General features: G+C 39.8%; 1 protein-coding gene across 1 annotated transcript in view; it reads right to left on the bottom strand.

Moving 5' to 3' along the window:
- The window catches only part of Lpcat2 (lysophosphatidylcholine acyltransferase 2), a 60,367-nt gene that overhangs the window by 23,329 nt on the left and 14,580 nt on the right, over positions 1–22,458 (bottom strand). Inside the window, exons 4-11 of the mRNA XM_069992318.1 lie at positions 20,861–20,973; positions 18,251–18,311; positions 17,109–17,167; positions 15,714–15,748; positions 13,362–13,416; positions 6,169–6,251; positions 3,595–3,720; positions 1,636–1,789 (exon numbers count right to left, since the gene is read on the bottom strand). Of these exons, the coding sequence (XP_069848419.1) occupies positions 1,636–1,789; positions 3,595–3,720; positions 6,169–6,251; positions 13,362–13,416; positions 15,714–15,748; positions 17,109–17,167; positions 18,251–18,311; positions 20,861–20,973 (686 nt within the window). The remainder of the gene's footprint in view (positions 1–1,635; positions 1,790–3,594; positions 3,721–6,168; positions 6,252–13,361; positions 13,417–15,713; positions 15,749–17,108; positions 17,168–18,250; positions 18,312–20,860; positions 20,974–22,458) is intronic.

The raw sequence follows: 22,458 nt of genomic DNA, 5'->3' as shown, positions 1-22,458 counted from the left end.
TATTACCTACAGGAGAACATTGCTTAATGGAAGCATGTTAAAGGATGTTATCAAAGTTAATCATTAGAAGGAAAAGTATGCTCTGGAAAAAAGAAGAGGCCCATCCTGCTGTCATCAAGATATAGTTTTCATTTTCCAGACATAATAGAGGACCTGGCCTTCTGGTACCAGTCAAGAGGAAACAAGCCCAGTTTAGCTTCTCTTTCCCAAATATGACTAATCTCTCAAAGCAAAATACAAAGAGAAACAAAAAAGAAAGGAAGGAAGGAAGGAAGGAAGGAAGGAAGGAAGGAAGGAAGGAAGGAAGGAAGAAAGAAAGAAAGAAAAAAAAAGAAAGAAAGAAGGAAAGAAATTAATAAAGAAAGAGAGAGAAACTGGACAAGTTACCATAGCAGGATTAGTAATTTAAAAAAAAGCAAAACTTGGAGAATGATCAGTTGGCAAAGCTGTGAGACCCTGGAGTTCAGAAGGCAATAGAACATCTTCAAATTGTTAAGATCAATTCTGAATCCTATACATGACAAAAATGTCCTTTAGAAAAAAATGCAAACTACAGTTATCTTCAGAAAGGGAAAAAGAAAGAAATCAAATCCTTCAATCTTTACCCAAATGAAAAAAAAGTCTACATTTATACAAAACCCATACATGGATGCTCAGGTTATAGCTACCCGAAGAACTGCTCTTAGATGGACACCAATCAAATGTTCCTCAACTGAGGAACAGAAATGCTGATGGTGGTATGTCTACACACTGGGACTCTACTCAGTACTAAACAGGGAAAGGTAATGGAGACATAGACCACCCTGGAATCTCAAATGCCTGATGCTATGTGAAAGACACTAGAATGGAGACTATAATACCACATGGTTGCACTGATCTGGCATCTAAAGCATGTGAACTCACAGGGATGCACAGCAACTCCAGAACTGGCAGGACAGGGATGGAATGGATTTGACTACAAACACAAGGCTTCAAGGGATTGGATTTTTGCACAACAGCTATGTGTTGGTTGCCAGAGCAGTTTCATGCCTCTATGAATCGGCTGGAACTCAGAATTGTCAGAAAGGACTGAATTTTCCTGCCAATTTCACATGTCAAAAAAAAGCAAATAAAAAAATAAGAACTTTAAATCCTGATAACCTTTTTCTTAAGATAGCTTTTTAACCATTTTTTTCTAATTGCCAATACTTATATATTCACAAGCAGAAAACAGTTGAAAATAAAATCTACTTGTGATTCATACCTTCTGGAGGAAGTCCAAAAGCTATTAGAATAAAAAATGACCACACCTGCCATGCCATCAATGTACAAAACTTTATATAAATTCTGAGATCCTTACCAGTTATACAGACTTCTCCAATTCCAAATTACAGATGGGACTCTATGGTCACAATATTTATTACTGGCCTAATAAATATTGCACTAACATTTGGAATAAATATGCACCATCATTACTGTTGCAATGCACCTAGTCGTCATACTAGGTGATTTAAAAAAATAAAATAAAGCTACAAGCTCAGCCTTAATTCTTCTGATACCGACTTAACAAGTGTCTGCAATCACTTAGCATACCGATCTATGCCCTGTGAGGACTGGCAGAGTCAAACTGTTATTAAAGATTGAATTTTAACATACCCTGTCAAAGAGTGCAAAAAGTTGTCGCAGGACATCTGAAACAGGTAACTTCAAGTATTCTGCAAATTCTTCGATTCCAATTCTCCCTCCTTTGGAGGAACTTGCAATGGACGCATACTCATCCAGGTGCTTACGAATGCCATCCCAATCTAATCTAAGCCAAGAATCATAAACACACATGATTAGCTTTTTACCACCCACCTGGACTGCTTAAAAGCACTGTTCTATTAATTTATCTGAAGGAAAAACATTGTATAGGTTAAGATTAAAAAGGAGATGCAAAAGGGTTCTTAAAGGGACATACTGAACACATCTGCAAACATTTAATTTTTAAGAAGCATTTTCATATAATTGATAAATATCTTGGAATACCAAAGGGAAAGAAAAGGAAGTCAGAAGAACAATGTAGTGGAATAAAAAGTTATTCATAAGAGGAAAATGAGATTATAAATTTTATCCGAAATGTTAATTTAGTAAGTAAGTAGTATTTATTGAGTTGCTACAAAAGAAGCTGTAAATCTTACTTTCAAAGAGATTTTAGGCTGAAAAGTCACACTTCACAAAATATTACTACCTGGAGATTCATTAGACTATACACACTTCCTCTGGTACCAGTTATAATAAATCAATCACAGTGGTGAAACACTAGAAAGTTCTACTGTAGCTTACATCATTTCTGACTCTGTCATATAAAAATTAAACAAGCCACATTTCTACATCTAATTTCAGCATGTAGCTACACTTTTTAATCTATGGGCTACTGTGGATATAACACTAAATAAAACAAGAGCAAAGCATTTTACTATCTTGAAGGTAGAAATAATATTTTTATACCATTTATCAAAAATATGATATCTCATATATTATATTTATTTTATATATTATATATTTATATAAAGTATATAAAATATGTAAGTATATTTATGCATAAACTTATATACATAAATTTATATATGTTCATTATACATATAAATATATATGTATATATAGTTTTTACTTGGGCCCACAGTAAGTATGTGAAAGAGTAGAAAAAATGTGTTTCTTTGGCAAGAAAAGCCACAACCACTGGATTAAAAAAGTAACCATGCTCTTCCTCGACAGTGTCTAGGCCCTGAGTTCCTTTTGCTCAAGGCTAATGCTCTACCACTGGAGACATAGCTCTATTTCTCATTTTTTTTTTTTGGTAATTAATTGGAGATAAGCATCTCATGGACTTTCCTATCCTGGGTGACTTCAAACTGTGATTCTCAGATCTCTGTCTCCTGGGTAAATAGGATTACAGACATGAGCCATGGGTGCCTGGACAAAATTACTGTATTTTAACACTGAACTTGCATGCGGTGGCTTGTTCTGCATCAACTTCCTAGAAGAGACATCAAGATCCACTGAAGCTGTACACTCTGTACATTCCTACCAGCATTAAGAACAGAATGAACCTAGAACTTCTATACCAGGTAGCTAGATCGGAATGTTGCAAATAGTTCATTCCAAATCACAAAAGTACCAAGGGGTGTTTTCCTCTTTGGGAGAAATAAAAACAAGTACTCAGAAAATAAGAAAGGTAGATCTAGGGAAAGTATTTTAAAAAGCATTGGTGGTCAGAATTATTATTGGAGCTTCTTCCATTTGAGGTATCTATCATATCATGCTAACCTTCTGGTAGCAAAGCAGGAGCACTAATCAACCATGGAGAGTCATGTCCAACAAGGAAGGCCATCTGTCCCCATGTTCTCTGTCCCTTGCTTTCTTCCTGTGATCAAAGCATGCACAAATCCTCAACTGAACTGTTCTCAAAAAAAAATAAATAACTAAACCCAACAATAAAATGGGAGATCAGCTCCCAATCCTGGCTTTCCTAACAAACACCACAGGATCTAAGAATGGAACAACAATAAAGTGAGGCAAAAGATGAGCTCCTCTGCTAAGACCAATCTAAAAGTATAGTAAGAAGACACTTACTTTAACTTACGGCTGATTTTGGTAAATTCCACCAGCCCAGCTTCCATGGGCAGTGTGAGCTGTCCAGCCGAAATCATGAGCCTGCAGTCCTCATACGTGTGGTCTGTCACTGGCACGCCCAGAACGCTACAAGAATTAAGAGGGATAAAAATACAATGCTTCACAAAAGGTGATGATCTTTTTAAAGTTTGAACTGATTAACACAGAATAGTACATGGAAGAGCACAGCTACTTTTTCAATCCAGTGGCTGTGGCTTTTGATGCCAAAGAAAATCACTTTTCTACTCTTGCACAGACCTACTGTAGCTCAAGTAAAGTTTTTAACATCTCATGCTTCTGTGTATATAGCTGGGAAGTTTTGCAATACCTGGTAGTGAAATCAAAGTCTCACACATGCTTGGCAAGTGTTCTACCACTTGAATCAAGCTCCTAGCCCTCATTTTGTGTTTTAACTAGAACAGTAATAATTGAGTCTCATGCAATCCAGTGGTTTTGGTTCTAGACTTATGGATATTGTATCAGCTGGGGACTTAGTGGCATTGGACCTAAGATTCACTCTTCTCATTGTACCTAGGAATAATTACTTCACAAGGCAATACCTGGGTAGGTACAGGTACTGTTTAAAGGTAAGTGGCATTTGTACATGCACCCAAGCCACTACCATCTGCCTTCCCTTCCCTTTTGTAACTGGAGGACCCCTTGCTACATGGCGATCTTTAAAATACTGAGACTAATGGGTACTGAGCTGATATTTCTTCCAAACCTAACAGCATCCATATACAGTGCAAAGCCTCCCTCTTGCCTACCTCCCAGCTTCTCAGAGACTCAATAATAGTGAATCAGGTTTGGAAAATTCATGTATTAATAAGAAATGAACACACACATACACACACAGCACAAAGGAAAGGCTATGCAACACATGAAACGCTTTCCTCATGACTCCTCTTCATTAAGTTTTATTAACAAGTGGAAATCATAAAATGATTTTCAATTTTATTTGACTGTGTTGAGTCATTGTCATAAGCACTAACTTCTGAATGAATGCAATCGGGATAACACATGTTTTCCATCAAAGACAGGTTTTCTGGGCTATTTTTTTTCTTTGATGAATAAATACATGGGTGTTAGACTATTTAAGAAGGAAAACAAAGCTTTAGAATATCTCAGGAATTACAACAATAACTCATGTCACTGGATAGTGAACAGCTTGGGCTCTGGGACCAGGAAATGTGGAGCTGAACCTCAAAGCAGTCACTAGTGTGGTACAGGGCCCTAAGCTACTCCTTCTTTCCCTCCTGGAGTTGTGAGGATGCCGGCTGGTGTAAGTAAAGGGCCAAGCATGCTACTCAGGAAATAGCTACAAGTAGTAGTGCCACCACCAGCTTCTCACTTCTGCTGGGCTCTTCATCATTTTCAACTGCTTTTATCTCCTATGTTCCTATTTTAGCCTCATAATAATTAAAACCATGAGAGGCCAAGCACTGGTGGCTCACACCTGTAATCCTAGCTACTCAAGAGGTTGAGGTCTGAGGGTCACAGTTTAAAGTCAGCTTGGGCAGGAAAGTCGGTGAGACTTATCTCCAATTAACCACCAGAAAACTGGAAGTAGAGCTGTGACTCTAAGTGGTAGAGTGCTAGGACTTAAGCAAAAAAAAAAAAAAAAGAAAGAAAGAAAGAAAAAAGAAAGGAAGAAAGAGAAAGAAAGAAAAAGAAAAAGAAACAAACCTCAGGGAGGGTACCCAGGCCCTGAGTTCAGGCCCAATGACCATCACCACCACCACCAACAATACCAAAAAACATGAGAGGCAAGGCAATCGTTTATAATTCCAAGACAAGAGGGAACTTTGGAGGGGTCTGTGTAGCAACCAAGATTCTCCTTGGCCAAGTAAAGCTCTGAAGCTATGAAGTTCTTGCTGAATTCAGGGTTCCTGCTGAATTTTCAGAGAAGAAAACACTAAAAGCCTGTTGGCTCCAGAGCTCCTGCAGGGGGCGACAAGGAGAAGCAGGCTTGGAGTAGGGTGGGGAGGGTACACCCAACATCTGGCAGGCAGAAGGCTGTCTGGGGACTGGCTTGGTATAGCATTTCTCTGATTAGGATACTGGCCAGTTAAAACTCCCTTAAGTGCAGGAAAATGTTAAACTTATGTTTTTTAGTTTCTGAATACTAACGTTCTAGACATTACTGCCTAGGGAAGCTGTTTCCCTTTTCTGTGTATCTGTCCCCTGCAAACTTGGACCGTTTTGGAAGCTGAAGGGAGAGAAAGGAGGCCCTAATTGCTTCTCAAGGCTGTGTCCCACAGTTCCAAGCCAGCATGGAGCCTACAAATGATCTCTTCTGCCTACAACTCTGGACCCCATCTTTCTGGGCAAGGCACATTTCCATTGGTTTGGGGCTGCATTTGGGAGAGCATTTTAGGTGATTTTATTGGCAGTGTCCCTATTTTACTTACCCAAATAAGTTGGGGAAGGAGACACTTAGGAAAAGGAGGAGAGAAGCCTTTAAGCAAGGTTAAGCTACTTTTTACCAATGATTTTCCAGTTACTTACTAGTTATAATCATGTACAGACACTTACTCTGCCATTAAACTCCGGACTCTACTGGCAAAAAGCACAGGATCTTTTTTCTCTTCATCGTTTGGTACTTGAACAGGCATAAACTGAAAGACAAATGCACCTTTCTATAACAGCCCTTCAGCCCAAGACATCAGTGTATAGATGGTCAATCAATCTGCAGAGTACTTTGTCATCTTTGAGTACAGGTGACTAAACAGAATAGAAAGAGCTCTAGCCATGGACTCAGGAGATCTCCATATAGGCCCTGGGTCTGCCTGTGTGCTAACTCTATTATAAGATCTCCTTAGGCTCCTCGACTCTCAACAAGGGTCCCTGTTGCTTGTCCTGTTTGTTGTGAGTTACATCAACAAGCTAAGGTCTGCAATTCTGAGGTTGCAAAGCTGTAGCTACTAATGCCTTTCTCTCACACCTGCATTTCCCCCTTTCATATCCCTTATATAAAAAATGTTTTTTCTTTTCTCCTTTTTTGTATTTTATAGTATTATCTTTCTCTACCCATTTCAAGGTCAACCATATTTTTACTATTTGATTGGACTTTATGTTTTAATCATTCTTCCTCATTTTTCTTTCCTCTTTTTTTTTTTTAAAGTCAGCTCCCCAGTCTGTCAGCTCAGCTAGGCAGGAGGCAGGAGGCTGAGGTCAGGAGGTCTGTAATTCCAGGCCAATCTGGGTTTTAAAAAAAAGTTCATGAGACTCCACTTCAATAGAAAAAGCTGGGTGTTGTGGTCTGCATGCCATCCCAGCTATGAAGGAAACATAAATAGGAGGATTGCTGTCCAGACTATCTTCTCCCCGTCCTCCTTACCCCACCGCCTACTACAAGATACTGCCAAAGCAGGAGATGGTACCTAGAGAAAGGAACAGTCATAACAGCTAATTCTTGCAGAGGGTGCCCTAAGAAATGTTTGTATGTAACTGAAGATTTTTAGAGGAGTGCAATTTTGCTAATAGTTACTGCTTATTGAATTCTAAGTGTGTACTAGGTGCCATGCTGGTTTTATGAGCATCATTTTACTTCATTAAGTTTTTCTGTTTTTAATCATCAAGAATTAGGATTAAAATGGTCATCATGGTGGTGCATGCTTATAACCTCGACTGCCCAAGAGGTATATGCTAGGAGAACCTGGTTCAAAACCAACTTAGGCACAAAGTTAGCAAAACCCTATCTGAACAAGATAGGCATACATGGCTCATGTCTGTAATCTCAACTCTGTGGGAGACAGACACAGGTAAGAAGATTGAGGTGTGAAGTCAGTCCCAGGAAAAAGAATGAGCCTTATTCACAAAATAATGAGGTAAAAAGAGGGCCTGGGGTGTGATTCAAGTTTTGGTAAAATGCCTGCTCTACAAGTGTTAAGCTCAAACTAACAGGAAAAGAAGGAAAGAAGGAAGGAAGGAGGGAAGGAAGGAAGGGAGGGAGGGAGGGAGGGAGGGAGGGTGGGAGGGAGGGAGAAAAATTATATGATGCTCAAGGTATCATGGCCCAATTCTATTCAACACATATTGCTTAAACACACATCTGTCACATGTCAGAGTTCAGATCCTGGGGATATGGCAGAATATGCATGCACAGGATGCCCTCCACACAGCAGAAGTGTGTCCCACAGTGAGAAACATTCAGCAGGAAGAGCTGGTACCCACGATCTGGGGCTTTATATGATTAGCTCTCAACACCTCCCTGCTGCACATTCTACCATGTCCATCTGCTAGACAAAGAATGGGCAGAAAGAAGTTGGCCAAAGCCACACTTACACAGCAGTTATGATTTGAAAGAAAAAGAAAAGTCTGTGTAAGGAAATAAAAATCTCACCTGTTCCAAACGGACTTGTTTCTAAATCTTGTTATTCAAGGGTACAGGTGACTCAGAGATGAAGCTGAAGCAAAGGAGATAAGAGCAGGCCCCAGGTTTTGGCAGTAACTTGAGTGGCAGGGTGTGGATGAGACTATGCAGGAAGCAGACCTAGGGACTCCTGCAATGGCTCCATGCCAGACCCCAAGAGCTGGGCCAGGAGAGGTGAGGGTGTACAGCCCAGCTGGGATGGAGGGGGCATTTCATGTGCTTTCACTGTTCACGTTCATTTTATTAACTTCTCCAAGGGGACAGTGGGAAGAGCACTGGGTCCTGGCTCTGCTGTAAGGTCCCAAAAGTCATCTTTCCCCTAGGAACCTTCCACTCAACAGGGCAAAGGCTCTTTTCCATTGGAACTGAACAGCTGCATTTAGCATCACTATCCTCAAGGTGGAGAAAGAAACCACCACCAGGGGTCCCCATGTGACTTTAAAATCCCGAGCAACACACGGTAAACAAGTACTGCTAAAAATTCCCTGCATCCTAATGTAGTAAATATATTTCCTATATTTACATAGTTTGAAATTCAAGGAAGAAAACATGAGGGTGAAATCAGTGTTGAGGAGATCTCTAAGAGAAATGTTTTAAGAAAGAAAAGTTTTTAAATTGCCAAATATTTCTCTGTGTGTGTGTGTGTGTTTGTGTGTGTTTTAAAGCCAAATGGCCATTTATAGTTTTATAAGTCATAAAAGTACATGTGGGAAAACAAACTATTGCTACAGTGTCAACCAAACACAGCACAATGAAATATGGATGGGCTTGGTTTCTATTTGTGCAGGAAATATTGTCCGTAAAATGCCTTTCCATCACTCTGGGATTAGCCTGGTGTTGTATTCTTGAGGAAATAAACTGCACTGAGAGTACAAAATAGTAAGAGCCCAGGACTCAACACTGTCGGGCCTCAGCGACCCCTTGTCTCCTGGAGAAGCAACATAATGTAAGTTCTAATCAAGTCTCTCCTAGGTAAGACTGGCCTACACACCTCACTGCCACCTTGCCCATCATTTGAGCTCCTAGCAGGAGCACATCTTCTACTTGGAAAGGAAAATCAAGCAAAGGGAGGAATGCATGACTGTTATGACTGTAATAGCCCCAACACACATTGAAATGCTCTAGGGACTTTCTGTTTTCTTTCACCTCCACCATCTCCCATCATCCTCTGTTCTCCTAGCAATAACCCAAGCGCTATCTTGATTCCCCAGTCTCTTCCCCTGGCCACAGACATTGTCTTCAACACCACCTCAGCCATGGTACCCAACACATGATCCTAATGTCATCCTCTGGATTCTTCAGTTCCTGTCATTATGAATTAGGGAACTCTCCCTCACCTGCTCTGGCACAGGCTTATGACATAGGAACAGGCTATGGCCCTCTGCCTGCCCAAATAACTCAGACAGGAGGCAGGCATATCATTTGGCCTTTCTGTTGCCTACAATCTCTTACCTCTGCCACATTCACAGTAGCTACTCTCAATCCTCTTGGATTGAGAGCAGATCTCGTCTGATCCTGCCTTCTCCTCCTGGGAGAGACCACAGAGCGATGCTAAAGGAAGTTACACCTGCTCCACGCTTCCAAGATGCAATTCCTTTTTTTTTTTTTTTACCTCACTCTGCCTGGCCTGCTGGCATGTACATCACCTTCAACTTCAGAGAGAAGGCAGCTATGGGGCTTCTGTTCCCTTTCCCTCTGCATCTGAGACTGAGCTCACAGATCCTCACTCACCCAACACACATGCTCTCAGCCCCTCACCGCCATATTCTACTCTGCCAGACTGTCCCAGGGAGAGAAGGCTGACGCATTTGTCAACGAGCACCTAATTCATGCTTTCGGGTTCACAGTCCTCACCTCTGTAAAGTTTTCTTTAAGTAACTAACAATGTATTCTTAAAGAAATAAAAATCTTCTTTATAATTTCAGTATAGTCTAAGTTCAGAGTGACCATGACAGCCACTCAGGCCTGAGGCCTTCAGGCTCCTTCCCACTTACTATATGGCAGCCTGCAAACTGCCATGCAGCTGAGGTATGCCACAGGCTAGACCAACTCAGGTCTATAGTCCAGCAGCCATAGGCTCTGCCATGCAGCTGAGGTATGCCACAGGCTAGACCATCTCAGGTCTATAGGCCAGCAGCCACAGGCTCTACCATGCAGCCGAGGTATGCCACAGGCTAGACCAACTCAGGTCTATAGGCCAGCAGCCATAGGCTTTGCCATACAGCCAAGGTATGTGATAGGCTAGACCATCTCGGTTTGGGTAAGCACACATTACAATGTTTGCATAAGGATAAAATTGCCTAACTTTCTCTGAACACATCCCTGTGGTTAGGCAACGCATGACTGTATTTAGCCTTGCCTAAGCCAAAGGCTCTTTGAAGACTTAAAGAGTGGTATGGATGTTTGGATGTTGATTCTAACATTGTTGCCACAGTCCTTCCTTTCCCAAACCAGATATTCTTTTCAAATCAAGAAAACCCACTTGAACTGCTGAAGGCTGTGAACTGCCCACCTTAAAAGTACTTAAGTTATAATCCCAGCCACTAACAGATTACTATAAGTGTTGTGAAGGAATTTTTCTGAAGCAATATGTACCTACAAGGTATAGATTCTAAAGTCAACATGCTCTGAAGGCATGCTGGTATGTATACACACTGTGAAGAAGAAAGCTGGCCTCAAGGTCAACGTGAAGGTCATGTTTCCATTCATAAACTAACTGCTGCCACATGGTGGTATTTGTTTGAGCACTCACTGTCATGAAATAAACTAGCATATTCTGAATATGTCATATTTGATTCTTGTTTTTCAGGCTTGGGATGTTTGTTTGTTTGGCTAGTGCCAGAGTTTAAACTCAGGGCTCAGGCTGAGGAGGTTGTTTGTTTGTTTGGCTACTGCAAGAGTTTAAATTAAAGGCCTTGTGCTTGTTAGGTTTGCTTGCATGGCTGGCACTCTATCAGTTAAGCCTCACTTCCAACACCAATATTTTGCTGGTTGTTTTGGAGCCTCTTGGACTTTTCTGCCTGGTTTGACTTTGAACCATGATCCTTCAGGTCTCAGCCTCCTGAATAGCTAAAATGACAGGCATGAGCTACTGGTCCCACCTTACTAGCTACCTTATTCCCTGTGCTCCTGAGCTATGTATTTATAAAGGCACATGTAGGAATGGCAAATTGATAAATGTAATCATGAAGCGGCATGTTAGAAACATACCATGATGCCAGGTAATGATTAAGGAATAATATTCAGCAGAGCTACCCTGTCAACATACTTGTTGCTCAAATCCATCCTTACTCAAAGATGCCAGAGTCCAATTGCATTGTGCAGGAAGTTTACAACTTACATTCTTTTTAAATCCAAGTGTCATGAAAATGGCAACTTTTTCAAAACAAGGCTCTATGGTGGGGAGGCAGGAGTTGAATGGAGAAAAGGCAGCAAGAAAATACCACTAAGCATTATTTATACACTCTAGATGTCTGATAAGGGTTTTGGTATGAAGGAGTTTCATTTCCATCGTATCTGAGAGATGTAAAATTCTAAGCTATAGCAGTTACAGTACTAAGCTGTCTGATGACTCTCAAAACTGAGTGTCTAAAGACAATCCAAGTAAAGATCATCTTAAAAGCTATACCTAATACCACATTCGTGAGCAAGTCATCTTTGTGTATGTGTGTGCGCGCACACACACCAGTCTTGGGGCTTAAACTCGGGGCCTGGGCACTGTCCCTTAGCTTTTGCTCAAGGCGAGCATTTTACCACCTCAGTCACAGCTCCACAACTGGCTTTTTGCTGGTTAATTGGAGGTAAGAGTCTCATGGTCTTTCTTACTCTGGCTCCTCTCCTCCCAGTATCCTGAGTAGGCATGATTAGAGGCATGAACCACTAGCACCCAGTATTGAATAATGCATCTTGAACTAAATTTGACCAATATTCAAGATGTTTGGGACTAAGGGTGTGCAGCTCATGGGTACAGGGCTTGCCTAGTAAGCATGAAGCATAGTACTACCAAAAAGAATTCTAAAAATATGTTTACAATAGCAACAATGATTTCCATCAATTTATTAATTTTTTTGCCAGTCCTGGGGCTTGAACTCAGTGCTTGGGCACTGTCCCTGAGCTTCTTTTGCTCTACCACTTGAGCCATAGCAGCACTTCCGACTTTTTCTGTTTATGTGGTACTGGGGATTTGAACCAAGGGCTTCATGCATGCTGGGCAAGCACACTACCACCAAGCCACATTCCCAGCCCTGATTATAGTATAAGAGAAAAGAGGAGAATCTCAGATCAAGGCCCCGCTTTTCTGAGCCACAGTGTGGATAGTGCCTGAAGAACTGCTGAAATTCATTTTTTCAGTTACATTCCAATGGTAGAGAATTAAACTATTCAATTAATAAATCGGTTAAGAGCTAATGTGGCACATATTTGTAATTTCAGCTATTTTTGGAGGCAGAAGAAAGAGCATTGCACGTTAGAAGTCAGTTTGGGCAATTTAGAAAGTCCTTGTCTCAAAATAAAAAGGGCTAAGGATATATCTCAGTGTAGAGTACTTTCCCCGCATATGAGACCCTGGGTTCAATCCCCAATACTACAAAAACAAAATTAAATAAAATGCAATAACATTGTTAGGATTTGCACAAGAGAAAGACAACACCACAGATTTAAAATGCATATAATTAAAATAAGCATTCTAAATGAAAAGCCCCTCTATTTCCATCTTCCTGCCCTGAACCACAAACCTAACAATCAAATCCTGATGGATGCAACTATTTCCAACCAGCTGAAAGTCATTTTGTTTGTGAGATTAAGGAACAAAGAATACATTCTTGTCTTTGCCAGAAAGTACTACTCAAACAGATCTCAGAATCAACTGGAAAAATGCAAGGATTGTAAGCTTAAAAATAAAAGGAAGGGTTGGGCACCAGTAGCTCACAGCTATTATCCTAGCTGCTCAAGACACTGAGATCTGAGGATCGAGATTTGACACCAGCCTGGGCAGGAAAGTTTGTGAGAATCTTATCTCCAATTAACCACCCAAAAGTCAGAAGCTGAGCTGTGGCTCAAATGGAAGACCACTAATCTTGATAAAATAAGTTCATGGATAGTGCCCAGGCCCTGAGTTCAAGCCCTAATAAACAAACAAACTTGTAAATAAATAAATAAATTAAATAGGAAGAAGGAGAAAAAGGGAAGGGAAGGGAAGGGAAGGGAAGGGAAGAGATCCCATGTGATGAAAAGGAGAGGTGCTAGCAGTTGTGGTAGCCAAATAGCAAATGTCCTTCAGTTGTCATGCAGCTGGACCACAGAATGTTCTAAATAAAGCCCTATGGCAGTTCCAAGACTGCATAGACTGACTTACCTCCACTTCTACCTTTGTGAAGGGCTGGCAGAAAGTAAGCACACAGAGCTGGAGGCTGAGAAAAGAAAGAGGAGGACTTCTTACACAGGAATACAAGGTCACCCACTGCTGCCCTCTCCACATGGGTGCCCAGCACTTCCCATCAACACTTCCCATTTATAAACACCACACTGAAGCTGGAATGCTTCTTTGGCTCACACAATTCTTGCAATTCAAAAATTACATCATCGCGGGCACCAGAGATGTCCTTGCTATATTGTGCTCGTGAGTCAGAGCCACAGCTTGACAGACTCATCCCCAAGTTTGAAGTTTCCTTGACAACTTAGATCTTCAAGCCAGTGGCCCCAGAGAAACTTCCCCAAAACTGTTCTAAGGTTCATCAATGTGTTTAAAGGAAAATTACTGAGAACAATCCTACACTTCTAAACCTTCTAAGAATAATAATGGTAAAATATCAAGGAGCCTTTCCTTAAAAGACGGAACTGAATCAAAATGGTCTCGTACTAATAAATATTTTCCTTATGGAGAAATATTTTGAAAATTGCTGATTTCATTGTAAAGCTGGCCAAAGGTCTTTCTTTAAAGTTGTTAGCCAGCCCTTGAAAAGATCGTTTTTAAAATAGTTCTTCTCTTTGCAGTTCTCTAGCATATATTTACAGACCCTGGGTAGGCTTGTTGCAAGATTTTTCAGTTCAATCTAATTAGACAATTGACCCAAAACTCAAGCAGACTAGATTGGTCCGTATGTTTAACAAATCAACCATGCAATCTCTTTTTGCTGTTTAGAAATCAAAATATAATTTGCCTATAAAAAAAAATTTCTGGGCCAGGCGCCTGTAATCTTAGCAACTCAGAAGGCTGAGATCTGAAGATCCCAGTTCAAAGCCAGCCCAGTCAGAAAAGTCTATGAGACTCTTATCTATAATCAACTACCAAAAAGCCAGAAATGGCTGTGGCTCAAGTGGTACAGTATTAGACTTAAGCAAACAGCCCCGGGACTTTGAGTAACCATGTCCTGAATTCAAGACCCAGTACTGTCACACACAAAAATGTTACCTGAAGGGACTCTTAAGGAAGTTAGGAGTTTAAACAAGGAATTGAACTAGAAGAATGAATTAAGGAAGTAAATTTAGTACTTCTGTAACTAATTATGAACAATTATGTAGTAATTTTCAAGTATTCTATCTGAAATTCACTACTACTCCATGGATGCTAGAAGGGTAGGCCCAGAAATATAAATATATTTGGAAATATAAATATGTAACCCCACATGTTCAGGCACTGCTGTTTCTAAAATGACCTGTTCTACTCATTCTCCCCACTACTTTTCTTATATAAAAGACAAAAACTAGGAATTCACAATCAGTAGTGGTAGGAAGTCTATATTATAGTTAAATTAAAAAGGTGGTATCTTAGAGAATTAAAGATAATACACTATCTACATATCATTTTCAATTTGTTCTTTATTTGTTGCATTATTCGCTTAACCTCAACCACCAAAGACCACAGCACAAGAGAAACACAAGTGTTTTTCACGTGTCTTAACTTTCCGTTCCACTCACTCTTAAGCTACCTATTCTGATTTCAATGTAACATTTCAAATGTGTATATACATATTCATGAGAAGAAGCTAGGTAATGCTTTTGTTTTTTGTTCTCTGATTGTCAGTATTTTGTTCAATTGGGTGAAAGATATCCAAAGAAGGAATTGTGTTTGAAACTCACGACTTCCTTCTGCTTCTCAGAGTTCACCCATGTCTGAGCTCTGTCTTTAACAGTATCAGAACTGGACAGGCCCCGGGGAAAGGCCTCTAATCCACCCTTTAAGTGATTCTCCCAAAACTGACAAAGGCTTAATTTTTCTTCCCACGGGGGAAACTATATAAAAGATCTTGAAGGGCAGATTCTCCACTTTCTGTTCTTTTCAAAGGTGGATTTCACTTTGGCTTGTTCAATAGTGAAACCATTTTTCTTCCTCCTCTCTGATGTGTATATAGAAACTGCTAATCACTGCACTTTGAAAATCCAAGAGCAGAACCGAAATCGCAGTCTGTCATTTTCTCAACACATGTCAGACTCATCCCATTATTTCAGGATGGAAACATCAGCTAATCAGAAATGGAAGTGCGAAATTCAAGTTGAATATGATGCAGACTTGTCTAAGACCCATCCAATGTGCCAACTGATTGGGAGACACCAGGGGTTCAAGGACAAGAGAGTAAAGATGTATGTAGAGATATAAATTAGAAGATGTAAGACTCTGACTAGGTAACAGTACTAAGGAATAAATGGTCTTTGGTTCCTTTGTTAAAATAAAATATACATGGACTAAGACTAGAAACAAGTGACTTACAATGTAAATCCTTGCCATGTCCAGGTCACTGTGTCCTACAACAACCAAAGGACATAAGCTGTTAGCAGGAAAATAACCCATGCAACAATATTCTTATCTTAGTACTAGGATTCAGAGCACATTGAAAAGTAAAATGCACATATTATTATTCAGATATAGTGAACTGATCTACAGATTCCTGAATTATCTGCACAGCAAAGATTTATTTTTCTATATCATTATCTTTTTATGGAAAAACTTGTTCTAAATGCTTAAGGAAACTATTGTATATGCTCAGTGATTTTCATGTCTAGGAGACTAATTTGTTTATAAAAATAAAAACAAAAACAGTTAAGGGCTGGGTTTGGTGGCTCACAACTGTAATCCAGCGAATAAGAAGGCAGAGACAAATCAATTTTAAGACCACCTCTTACTAAAAAACAAAATAAACCCAAAGGAACCAGGCATGTGGCTCAAATGGTAAGGGCCCTGAGTTCAATCCCTAGTGTCACAAAAATGATTTAATAAAAATAAAACAGAGCTGGGCATGGTAGTTCATGCTTATAATCCTAGCTATTTAGGAGAAAAGGATCTAGATTCATGTCAGCCTGGGCAAGTTTGTAAGATACCTGTTTCAACTAAGAAACAGCTGGGCACATTAGTGTGTTTCTGTCATCCCTGCTACAACAGAAGCATAAACGGGAGGATGGAGGTTCAGGCTGGCTCCAGGCAAAAAGAAAAATAACAGAGGCAAAAGGACTGCGGACACGGTTTAAGTAGCCAAGTGTCTCCTATCAAGCACAAAGTCCTGAAATCAAATCCCAATACCCCAACAGCAACAAAAACAAACGAATAAACAAAAACAGAATTCATCAATTCTCAAAAAAAAGAGGTTGGAAAAAAATCAAGTTGCATATTTAATAAATTCAAACCTACAAATAAAGATATAAATAAAAGTCTGACAGATTTTATTCATTTCCAAAGCACCTACATCCACTGACTAGAAGTAAGAACTGACCAAGAATCTCATTTTTATTTTCTGGTATCTGTATTGGAGCTCAGGACTTCCTGCTCTCACACAATTTGCTGGACTGGCATTCTACGACATAAGCCAGCTTCACTCGCTACTGGTTAATTGGACATGGAGTTTCTCAAACTTTTCTGCTCCAGCTAAATTCCAACTTCAGTCCTACAGATCTCAGCCTCCTGAATAGCTAAGATTACAGGCACAAGACTCCAGCATAGATAACTTTATTTGAAAACATTCTGGACACTAGACAGCAAGTAGAATGAATCTGCCCAAATTGTTTCCAGCACTTTTCTATTCATTCCCTTCTTCAAATGTTAAAAGGGCTCCTTAAAGAATGTGTGCCACTTAGAATGGTGAAGTTCTCCCCATGGTAAAATTTTGCTCACCAATGTGTTGGGGTATCTGAGGAGAATGGGCTGCACCGGAACTCCTGGAATGAAGGCCCCTAGAACCACAGTGACATTTCAGTGTCGTTTGCATGTGCATAAAACCAAGAGTCACATAAACATTCATTAAAATAGTATAAAGGCACTAATAGTTTAACAGTCCACATACCATAAATTATTGGCTAAAGTGTTTACCCAAGTGAGGATTCTTTTAAATTAAGATTTAAGCAAAATATTAAATACTGAGACTAAGCCACATAAGCATTTATTTATTTATTCGCTTGCGTTCACTTCCCAAATTATTCAACAAGATTTTTTAAGTAGTGACAAAAATCAATGCAAAGAGAAAATAAGAGTATCTGGATGAAACCAATTACTCGAAGCAAAGCTGCTACACTGGCAGAAGTGAGACATAACTCAGACCCTGAGGACTCAGGCAGCCCATAGAAAAAACCTTAGTGTGTGCAGGCAAGCGGCATTCGGGTTGTATGGTCTTCCCACTATGCAAAAGGGAGTGAGCCCAGGAATGCAACAGCAGATTCCAATGGTGCAACTCCTTTGAACAATTAACTTCCAGTTTAACAAAATGAAAACCAGGAAGCTGGAACATGGCGGGTGTGAGATTAAGGGGAGAGGACAGAGAATAATGGGAGGGAGGGTGAGTGAATGCAGTCATAGTCATAATATTCAATGCACATATGGGAAAATGGAAACAAGTAACTTCAGGGGATGGAGAATGCTAAAGGTAACACTGATCAAGATGTGTTGGACTTACAAACTGACATGTTGAGTTGAAACCCCTTTGTACTATTATTTAAAGATAAGAAAACAATAAAAAAAATTTAAAAAGAAGGATAATGAATTAAGATTTCAAGGAGAGGAAAAGTAGGGAGGGAAGGAAAAGAGGAGGGGAAAGACTTTACAAAGGAGTTATTATACTAAAACAGAAAGCAAAGGAGAAAGTTCTGTGGGATCAAAATGTCAAAAATGTTTCATCAGGAAGAAAGGCTCAGAGCAAACTCTAGTTATTTTGTGTTATTTCTGTGTTACATTTTGTGTTTGTTATTTTGTGTTTTTCATCCAAAGTATTGAAGAACTCTTTCACATTACTTCGTTACAGTACATAATTTAATTCATCTCACCTGGTTTAAAAGTAATCAAACAGGACCGATTAGTACAAGTTCCTTCTGGGAAAACTAGTATCTTGGGAGAAAAGGAATAGATTTAATAGTTCAGTCTAATTACACTTTCTATGACTTCATAGACAGCTACATTAAAAACCAAAATGACATAATGAGTTGACATTGAATTCTAATGGCTGATTATTCTATTCTCTAAGAGAAGCATAATTGGACCATTAAGACAATGAGAAAATAGGTTTAAACTTTGAACCAACAATATACTTTATTGATAAAAGATCCTAAATTTTTTCATAATGATGTTTTTGCTAATGATCTGTTTTTACTAAAGAAGACACAGAAAAGTATCAATCATGGTCCAGGCACGCACACCATGCACACTATGTATATATCAGTGCTCCGATAATCTCTTATGTTGCTGCAGACTTCCTGTGAAATGCCAACTTCTCCCACGGCAGAGATAAGAGACATCATAGGGCCACGCTGTTCACTTCCTGAACTCGCACGGGGAGCACAACTGAATATATTGGGTCTGTTTTGTTTTGTACGAGAAAGTATAGCTGCTTTGAATGCATTCCTTGTGAAAGATACACACTATGGCTAGTTTCCCCATGATCTAAGTAAGATAGCAACCTTTCAGCTTCTGAAGCTTTTAAAAAAACTTAGTCACAAGTAAATTGCTAAGAACATAAAAGGAAGTCCCTGCAGTTACAGCAGTAAGCAATGTGTATTTCACAATAAATAAGAGGGGAAATATTATTGGGTGAAATGACTATAATCAGTTTATTTGTATTGTGAATTGTATATTCCAATTTTTTGTTCTTGTTAGTTTTGGGGCTTGAACTCTGGCCCTGGGCACTGCCTCTCAGCTCTTCAGCTCATTCTGGTTTTTGGTGGTTAACTGGAGATAAGAGTCTCACAGACTTTCCTGCCTGGGCTAGCTTTGAACTGTGATCCTCAGACCTCAGCCTCCTGAGTAGCTAGGATTACAGGTGTGAGCACCGGCGCCCAGCTGCATCTTCCAATTTTAAAAAACGGGTCACCTGGGACATTCAGATACAATAACTAACCTGTTGTACTTAGTGGAAATCCAACATTTATATTACTACATTACAGGACTGAGTAGAGAATAAAGTCTGACATCTCTGAGGGAAATTAGAAGCACCCTGCCAATAATTCTTTCAAGAATTCTCCCCCAAGGGGGATTGCACAGTCAATGTCTGAATATCCTGAGGATTCCAAATCATTCTACTTCTGGACAAAGGGAAAGTTCCCTCACGAGCTCAGCAAAGTAAACGAAAATCAACCTACTTGATATGTCTCATCTAGTAATCCTAGATCTATGTCTTGGATCCAAAGAGAAAAATCAAACTGTTGCAGCAAATGCCACCTCATCATAATCATTTATGAAATCATTGCTCACACGCCACCATTTCTAAAACCTTCTGTTCCTCCAATTCTTGGTACTGTGGCATCTACATGTCATCCTAGGCTCCCAGACCACAATGGGACTCTTAATCTACAATAGATCTCTTGTCTTCATCTGAGCAAAGAGAAGGATGCTTGTTAGAACCAGCCTGGCTTGCTGGGTAGTAAACATTGCCCTGCCTTACCTAGAGGAGACATTCTGGGCAAGCAGGTAGTAAAATAGCAAACCATGACAAAAGTTGCAGATGACTGTGACATGCTCCCTGGACTGCAAAGCACTGTCTATATGCATCTCCTCCAGAGACTGCACTTTTTATTTTTATTTTTTGGTCCGGTGCTGGGCGTTGAACTCTGGGCCTGGCCGCTGTCCCTGAGCTCTCAGCTCAAGGCGAGTGCTCTACCACTTGAGCCACAGTTCCACTTCTGGTTTTCTGGTGGTTAATTAGAGATAAGACTCTCATGGACTTTCCTGCCTGGGCTGGTTTTGAATTGTGATCCTCAGATCTCAGGCTCCTGAGTAGCTAGGATTATAGGCGTGAGCCACCAAAGTACAAAAACTGTACTTTGTTAAATGCAATTGAGTTCTACTATCTCCTACACTATAGTACATGAGATATTCATATTATTTAATGGTAATCAAAGTCAAAGATGGAGAATCCCTTTTTATAGCAGAAAGTAAAATTTGCCTTGAAGAGTCTGATGAATAAAAAAAGAATGACACATTTCAGCCCACGGGAATATCGTGTGGGAAAGAAAATTTCTTTCTTTCTTTTTTTTTGCTTTGTGTGTGTATGTCCCAGTAATGGGGCTTGAACTTAGGTCCTAGGCACTGTCCCTGAGCTTCTTTTGCTTAAAGCTAGCACTCTCCCACTTGAGCCATAATTCTACTTCTGGCTTTTTGGTAATTAATTGGAAATAAGGAAGTATCAGAGACTTTTCTGCCCAGACTGGCTTTGAACCATGATCCTCGGACCTCAGCCTCCTGAGTAACTAAGATTACAGGTATGAATCACCAGCTCCTGCCAAGAACTTCTTACTATTCCCCAGTTCATCCCGCGTCCCACATCCTGCATCTATTATGCTAAAGATGCCTAGTGCAGGAAATATCTGTGGATCCAAATGAGCAAGTCCACAGAGGTACAAGACACTACCAACAGAAGTCAACCACCAACTGCTGAATTTTACCTGGGGCCATTCCCCTCCTGATGTGGCTCGCTTTATTATCTCATTGATTGTGTTTTTTCGAGAATCCGGATCTACACGGGATACCAACACTGGCTGCACAGCCCGTAACAGTCCTTTAAATAAACACAAAAATCACAGTCCAGTGAGTCATGTTTTGGCTAAAGCCACCATGGCAATAGCACCAGATAAATTACAAATTATAAAACAAACTTTTTATGAAACATCAAAATGACAGTAAATCAAAGATAACAAGCAAAAAAAAAACCATTCCAACTCAAAGTTTACAAGCATTTAGATTCTACTTTTAAAAGAAAAGGTGGATGTGTATACCTAAAATTATTTCGTTTATTTAACCAATGTAAGCAACAATATGAAAAGCAGTTCCTGTGGTTCTCCCTCAACTGACACGACACTTTGGAATATGTGATGAGATTTTCTTGTTTGATTTTAAGAAGACATGAAAAATTGGGGAAATGAATTCATGGTACACATTAGTAAGAGGCAATCACTATATATTTTACTGCAATTTTCAGTACAACAGTCTTCTAAACAGCTTCCTGGGACATGCAAGATCAACCTCAATTTACCAAAAATCTGTGGCTTTCCCACAATTTTTCAGAATAAAAGTCTCATTGCACAAAGCAATGGAATTACACACTGAAGATAAAGATCTGTCTTAGGAGAATGACAAGGCTGCATGATCTCTCCAGAGATGATTATCTGCCTTATTATCTCTCCAGAGCCACCAGATGACATTGAGAAACTTTTACCACCACTCTCCCATCACTCCCATCATAATAACCTTGGGACATCTGGGAGCCTGGAATCCGTTACTGGGAGACTGAGTCCCTTAGGGAAAGAGTAAAGCATCTGGTAGAAAAACATCGCCCTGGCTTCATTGTTGTCAATGGCAGAAACTACCTATTGTTCTATATCATAATTTTCAAAGACATACAGATCCATCAGGCAGATTTGGGGTATAATCATAAAGCAGGATAAAAATATGAGCTTAATACACTGGAGAGAAATTCATAAGACATCATGCACCTAGTGTTGGAGGGGGTTGTTTTGTTTTGTTGTTTTTGCCAGTTCTTTGGTTAAATTCTTTCTCAAGCCTGCTTAGGACATGGCAGATAGTCTTCCTAGCTCTAAGTAACATGAACAAGTTAAAAAGTTTAGTGATATAAGTAAGCTTTAGAGAAAATGCTAAAGCTACAGAGAAGGCCAGTGTTTGATTTATGATGATGATGATGATGATGCTAGTCCTGGGGCTTGAACTCAGGGCTTAGGCGCTGTCCCTGAGCTTATTTTGCTCAAGGCTAGCACTCTGCCACTTGAGCTACTTCCGGCTTTTTCTGCTTATGTGGTATGGAGGAATTGAACCCAAGGCTTCATGCATGCTGGGCAAGCACTCTACCACTAACCCACATTCCCAGCCCTTGATTTATTTTTTGCTACAAATTCTTTCTTTCTATCCACTCACTCTTTCCATATAGTAGTTCATTATAATCAAAGGAAATAATATTTTAAATGTTCTATAGTTTTAAAAAGGATTATCAAAACCTATATATGGCTGGATACAGTATCTCCTGCCTGTA

This window comes from Dipodomys merriami, unplaced genomic scaffold, assembly GCF_024711535.1.
Source record: "Dipodomys merriami isolate MVZ:Mamm:240054 unplaced genomic scaffold, mDipMer1.0.p SCAF_41, whole genome shotgun sequence".
Taxonomy (NCBI): domain Eukaryota; kingdom Metazoa; phylum Chordata; class Mammalia; order Rodentia; family Heteromyidae; genus Dipodomys; species Dipodomys merriami.
The sequence above is the reverse complement of the archived record's forward strand: the minus strand, read 5'-3'. Positions and strand labels throughout refer to the sequence as shown.